Genomic DNA, 7079 nt, shown 5'->3' with positions numbered 1-7079 from the left:
GAGGGGGGGGAGCGCTTCCAGGCCCCGTTTTCCGCTTTTTTCTTTTTTTTTTTTTTTCTTCTTCTCTTTTTTTTAATTATTTATTTCCCGAGTAAACTGCAGTGTTGATATAAAAACACTGATGGTGGATAATTTACAGGGCCCCGGGGAGATTTCAGGATTATAAGGTCATCTTTCTCTCAGCCGCTGCTCTGAATCCGAAGACCATGGCTCGACCACGGCCGCGGGAATACAAGGCGGGAGACCTGGTTTTCGCTAAGATGAAGGGATACCCGCACTGGCCAGCGAGGGTGAGTGCGAGCTGCGGCCGGGCTGTGAGCGCAGGGAGGCGGGGTTGATTTACACCACGCAGCCGCTGCTTCGCTGGAGGAGCAGCGGGAAGAAGATGCTTTGCTGCCCGGGCTCCACGGGCTCCACGGCCACATTATTTCATCTGCGTGTTTGTTTCCACACTGTAATCTGCTGTGAGCCTTTGTTTCCCAGCAGGTGGAGTCTGAATGTAGACATTTTAAAGAACTGTTTTATTATTGTTGTTGTTGTTGTTGTTATTAGTATTGTTAGAACCGCTTTTCTCACACACACTCTCTGCGATTTATGCAGCACTGATTTGAGTTGTAAGACCATTTTTATTTATTCTTATGTTTTACTAAGCAGGTCAGTGTGTGTGTGTGTGTGTGTGTGTGTGCTTGCGTGTGTTTTTGCATTTCGCTGTCAGTCGTGGACTAAACGAGCCAGAGGTTGACCTCAAGTAAACCCATCTGTGTCATCTGCCATACAAGATGCTACAGTACACTTACACCACAGCCCCTGACCTCCAGCATATTCTTTATCAGCATCATCATAGAGTCATTTTGGCTCTATTTAAACATGTGGAATTAACAATTATAGATCATAATCTCTAGTGGTGGAGATTACTCTATCTATACTTCCTGTTTGACCAGGCAGAATGAAGGTTAATGTGACATATAGAGTCAAAATTAATGTAAAGATGTCTGTAACTTGATAATATATGTCTACAATTAAATAATGGCTATCCATATTTACACGTTGAGATATCTATAAATTCACTTTGACTAGTTAAAACAGATAATTCAAATATAGATTTCTTTAAATGAGGGCATTTTAAGGTGTCTAACTTCAATTATAATCATGTCTATGTAGTGACAGGAAGTATAGATAGTCATAATTTAGTTGCAGATATCCACAGTTTATTAAATTATGGACATGTACAATTGATTTTAAGATATCTGATTACAAACATGCATGCTCTCCCCCGTATGTGCATGGGTTTTCCCCGCTTTCTCCCACAGTCCAAAAACATGCAGAGGTTTATAGAAAAGAGTGGTAGTGATTGTTTTGTCTCTATACGTTGGTCCTATGATGGAATGGCGACCTGTCCAGGGTGTGACCTTACCTTTCGCCCTATGTCAGCTGGGATTGGCACCAGTTGACCCTCATGTGGAGGATAAAGCGCTAGATGTTGGATGCACAAAAACCTGCACTACGTCATCTAAAATGACAGTTGCGTGTGGAAAGACTGACGCATGTCTGAAATGTCCGGAAAACAGCCTGCCATAATGGATTTGTCTTAATTGTTTATATATGGCAGTATATTATCACAGGCCTGCATCATCCAGGGTAATGTGCTGCAGATGAGCGGCAGTAATTGGCACGATATGTTGTGTAGCGTATGATGATAAATATTTAATAAAACAACAGTTTGTCTCTCTCGTTGTCTGTCCAGATTGATGAGCTTCCAGAGGGCGCAGTCAAACCACCTGCCAACAAGTACCCCATCTTCTTCTTCGGGACCCATGAAACGTAGGCACCTGTTTGTTTTGTTTACATGAGAAACAGCTGTGATTCTTACCTCAATATGAAGGTTATATGGTCTCTGGTCCACTTGAAAAACTTTATTTTGTATTACACTTATACGCACACTTAAGCCGACTAGCAATAATAATACATTTTATAGATAGGTCTATTGTGTAAGAATTAGTGACATCTAATAATGAGATTGCAGGATGTTGTTTTTCAGCTTGTACATTCAGGCTGACAAGATATCAGCCTCTGTAAAGCAAGGCACTTGCCTTAAGTACAAAATAAGGCTTATTCTAAGGCTGCAAAAAAAACAAATTAATTTTATTTTGAAGCACTAATACAAACGTATTTCATAATACATCATTTCACTTTCTACCAATAAGACACACATTTTAATATTCTCAAAGATGCGTTACGGTTTAAAATCTCAAATATGAAAACAACACATTATTTACTTATTAAAATACAACATGGTATTAGGGCCACACACAAAGAAAAAAGTATTTTTAAAATGTTGAGATTAAACGAGAATAAAGTCGTAATATCGTAATAGACTTTACGCTCTTGATATTTTGCCGCTTCCAACAACGATCACATTCCAACCACGTCCAGATTCAGCGGCAGCTTCTGTAGAGAGGTTGTCGCTCTCTCTGATGGACACGTCGAGATTAAATGTCGAGATGAAAGTCTGCAGGTCGACTTAAATCTCGAGGTGATATTCCAACTTTGTTCTTGAAAATTCGAGTTTAATCTCGGCATGTTGAGCTTAAAGAGGTCAACAAAAGGGAGGTTGGTTGTGCCGAAAGCCGAAGGTCACTCCGGGTTTTGATCTAAACTGAAATAGTATGATGAGGAGGTGAATGGATGAACTTCTTGTGGATCGCACATTCAAACACAGGCACGTATCAAGTGTGTTGCGGTGGTGGAGGACGAATGGATGAACTGATGGATAAATGTTCTCGGTACAATAAAAAAAAAAAAAACATACTGCTAATCAAAGTAAAGTCAACAAATGTCACCCTCGAGAAAATGGCATCATTCCCTCCAAATATTGATGGCTATCTAGGGTAATGAAACATGACATTACCATAAATTATCAAAAATTAATTGCCTAAAAATAGTGTAATCCTCAAACAAAGAGAACCTGGCCAAACACTGCATGTGTACAATTTAAAACCTCTCTCTGTGTGTGTGTTGCTCTGTTTTAGTCGAAGTGGTAAATGTCTCTTTCTCTGCTGCAGTGCATTCTTAGGCCCCAAGGATCTTCTGCCCTACAAAGAGTACAAAGACAAATTTGGCAAGTCCAACAAGAGGAAAGGCTTCAACGAGGGCCTGTGGGAGATCGAGAACAACCCCAGAGTCAAGTTCACAGGTTATCAGGTCAGTGGGTCGTGAAAGCTGCCGGTAAAGGACGGATCTGGGGACGTAGATTTAAGAAAATAAATGGTTAGGCTGTAGCAGTGGGTCAAGATCTTTAAAAAAAACAAAAACAAAAAAAACGTTGTTTATCTTGTCAGATAGGCTGCATTGTGCGCTGTTCGAAGCAGATAATACCTGACTATGAAAGCTGGAGTTTCAGTCTCACATAAATTAGAGGTGTCACTCTCTGTGTAACTAGGCATTTCCTTCTTTTAGTTCTTCAAAACAAACGTTTGACATGCTTCCTTCACACAGGCCATCCAGCAGCAGAGTTCATCAGAAACAGAGGAGGGGGGGAACGCGGCTGACGGCAGCAGTGAGGGCGAGGAGGGCGACTCTGTCGAGGAAGGAGACGACAAAGAAAAACTGAAGGAAGACAAGACCGGATCCAAGCGGAAAAAGACGGCTTCCTCTAAGGTAATTTACTTAGCGAGAAGAAATCTGACGTATCAGGATGAGTTTGCGATAATGATTTACATCGTCTAGTAGCACGTGTCGGCCACGCGGTCGGTGTAGCGGTTAGCACTCTTGCCTTTGCAGCAAGAGTTTGCGTGTTCTCCCCGTGTGGCCGTGGGTTTCCTACAGGTTCACCGGTTTCCTCCCACAATCCAAAAATATGCAACATCGGGATTAGGTAAATTGGACACTCTAAATTGACTATAAGAGTGAGAGTGATTGGTTGTTTGTCTCTATGTGGCCCTGTGATGGTCTGTCCAGGGTGTATCCCGCCTTTTGCGACCCTCATGTGGAGGATAAAGCGGTAGAAGATGAATGGGTGGAAGGTGCATGTGAACTTTTTTTTACGCCACCTACTGCTTATCTTGGTGAACTAACTCTCAATATTCGCTTTGCAGCAGTCAATGGAAACACATGAATCCTCAGAGTTTCCTTCCAGACGTGGATTTAGGATTCAGGATTTTTATTATTACAGTTGTTATTCTTGCATTGATACACGCTTTATCTAGTTTATTTTGACGTTAAAGACTCTGTATTGGTTGTAAACAGCAGGGTTGAGAATCACCACTTGACGGTTTTATTCAGCGTCTGATATGATTTGACACTGATACAGTTTGAGCAATTTCACTTACAATATCAGCTGGTGCTTTGGCTATAAATGAGACGATTGGAGAACTAAAATCTTTCTCTCTTCATCGTTTTAAAGCAGAAATTAAATCAAACATTTGCCTTTGGGCTTGGTGTTGCTCTCAGGAAAAGGATTCTGTTTAAAGTCTTTTTTAAAAAGGATAAAGCAGTTGATTTCTTTATTTTTTCAGCTTCAGATTGTGCTATTTCTCTATATTTTGTGAACCCAGACACGTCAGTTTCTCATATAAACTCTCTCCTGATAATCTTTATTGATTATCGATCATGTGTGGAATCGCCTGTACTCGTACGTCCTCAGAATTCCGTGTTTTTTTCGGGGATGGTGTGCTGCAGAGCTGAGTGCTGCTACACTGTGTTACTGTAATAGTGCAGAAGCCATCACTGCTGTAAATGGGAGCAGGTTGAAAGAGTCAAACGTGTCCTGCTCATCACTTAGCAACCACTGTTGCCTGGCAACTGGGCTCCATTACGCACAGCACATGTGGTGCATCTGAAGGAATGTGATGCCGTTCGGGGCGGTGTGTGTGTGTGTGTGTGTGTGTGTGTGTGTGTGTGTGTGTGAGTTAGTACATGTCTTAATATCTTTGTGAGGACAAAAAAAACGTACAGACCTACCTTTGTAAGGTCATGTTGTCCTGGCCCTACAACGTCAAAGGGCTTTTTTTTCAGGGTTAAGGGTTAAGGAATGCAATATGTCTATGATATGTCCTCACTAAGATATAAACACAAGGTTGTGTGTGTGTGTTCTTATGTGTGTATCTTTGTGAGGACCAAGAATTGAATAAACCATACAGAATGAGGACGTTTTTGAAAGTGGGGACATTTTGTCTTTAAAGGGCTTTTTGGGGGTTGAGACCTGGTTTTAGGGTTAGGTTTAGGTTAGAAATATGCATTTTTTTATTGGTTAAGATAAGGGGAAGAGTATAGGGAACGCATTATGTCTATGAGGGTCCTCACTGTGAATACTAATGTATGCCTGTATTTGTGTGTAAGGAGAGCACAGTGGAACTGGATTAAAATGTGATCATCACCATGGATATGAGTGTTCATTGACAATCCCTCACTTTTCTTTCACCCCCAGCCTCCTCACGCACTAACGAACATTACATTCACTGCTGTGTTGAATCAAAAAACGGCAGCTTTTCTTATCCATTAGATAGTGTGACAGATGCTACAACCCCTGGGTTGTTGTCTCTCCTTTCTGTCCGTCTGTCACCCTCTGTTTTGCAGGTGTGTGTGATTGCCTGTGGGTGTTCAGGTGGATCCTGGGAACTGATAAGTCCTGCATAGGAGGTTGCAGTATAAGAGGCCTGATTTTAACTGTTTTAAAGGTGCCATATGTTAGAATGTGGCCAAAAAACGGTTGCTACATTCAAATTCAAAATACAGAGGTCTTTTAGGTTTCGTTTTTTGACGTCAGCTGAGACTCTACTGACTGCAATGATTGGTAGACGGCGGTAGGTGGCGCCACATGCCAAAACATGATTTCAAAACATAAACATGATTTGCAGTCTGCAAAAAAATGTTTTAATGCAAATATTTTGGATGTACTGTTGTTGTTGGTGAGGTCAGTTTGTTATATGAACATTATTAATATGAGTCTCTGTGACATGTTAGGAGGATTTTATGGCCGGTTGCTTTAGATTTATTACATAATGCACCTTTAATAATCCTTTAAATGATTTGTTTCATTTGTTGCTGCTAGTTTATTGGGTGTGGTCACATGAGGTACTGACACATACTGACATATAGTCACAGAAAACATGGCCACCAGCGGGGGAAAACACGAGGAATTGGTCTTGTAACTCGTGCTGCCCACTGCTCCTACACTCTACTTGTGTGTGTTCACTGTGTGATGTGTAATAAGAATTTGTTAAATTCAAATGCAAAATTAACTCAGATTTCATCCCCAACAATTATTTTTTTTCTGCTGCATTTTGATCATCTGTGTGATCCGTTTGCAGAAATCCTCCAAGCTGTCCAGGATCTCATCTGCAGAGGATGACACGGAGAAGGACAGCAAAGATGATGACCAGAGGAGTGGCTCAGAGGGAGGAGACCCCGACAATGACATCATCAAAAACACCACCGACTGTAAGGTGGGACTCTAACACACATATATAACACATATATACAGGAATACGTAGTTTTAAATATTCTCACAATGGTGCAAATGCCATATTCTTATAAACATATAAACATGGGACAATGTGTCAATATTCTGTCATTATACAGTAATATAAACTGTATACATATATATGTATATAATATGATTCTGATACATATGATGTGGTAATTTCTCTGTAGATTATGATGATTCATGACCAATTATTGCATCCTTTTCCTGCCTTCTTACCATTTCCTGTTTAGCACCAGTTCTCAATACCCATTCCACCGATTCTAACAATAACCGTGTCTTTATCATCGTGTCTCCCCAGAACCAGCTGCTCATAGAGGAACACTGAGTGAAGACAACACAAAAGGGGAAATCCTTCCCTGTAGCTGCCATGTTGGAGAGAATAATCCGCAACATGAACTCGCATCAGCACCATGTTCTGGCGGCCGTCATCACCTCCTCTTCTCTGTCGAACTCTTGAGTATGTATACTTGTAAGAAAGATGCACCCATACTAATACTGATACCAGTGGATACCAGGGTAAAAAAAAAAGGGCATTATATCACTCTGTTGTTTTGTTTTCATAAATCAAATGCCTTCAGTGATTCTGAATCCTTGT

The 7079-nt window shown here is 40.9% G+C and overlaps 1 protein-coding gene across 1 annotated transcript; it reads left to right on the top strand.

Moving 5' to 3' along the window:
* Nucleotides 1-206: 206 nt before the first annotated feature.
* hdgfl3 (HDGF like 3) lies at nucleotides 207-6809 on the top strand (the record flags this gene model as incomplete). Its single annotated transcript, XM_083901106.1, has 6 exons — nucleotides 207-290; nucleotides 1745-1821; nucleotides 3063-3201; nucleotides 3496-3657; nucleotides 6309-6443; nucleotides 6783-6809. The coding sequence occupies 6 exons, from the start codon at nucleotides 207-209 to the stop codon at nucleotides 6807-6809; spliced, it is 624 nt and encodes a 207-aa protein (XP_083757232.1).
* Between the last annotated feature and the right edge of the window lie 270 nt (nucleotides 6810-7079).

The sequence above is a fragment of the Microchirus variegatus genome, assembly GCF_963457635.1.
Source record: "Microchirus variegatus genome assembly, chromosome: 14".
Lineage (NCBI taxonomy): Eukaryota > Metazoa > Chordata > Actinopteri > Pleuronectiformes > Soleidae > Microchirus > Microchirus variegatus.
This window is presented reverse-complemented; position numbering and strand designations above follow the sequence as displayed.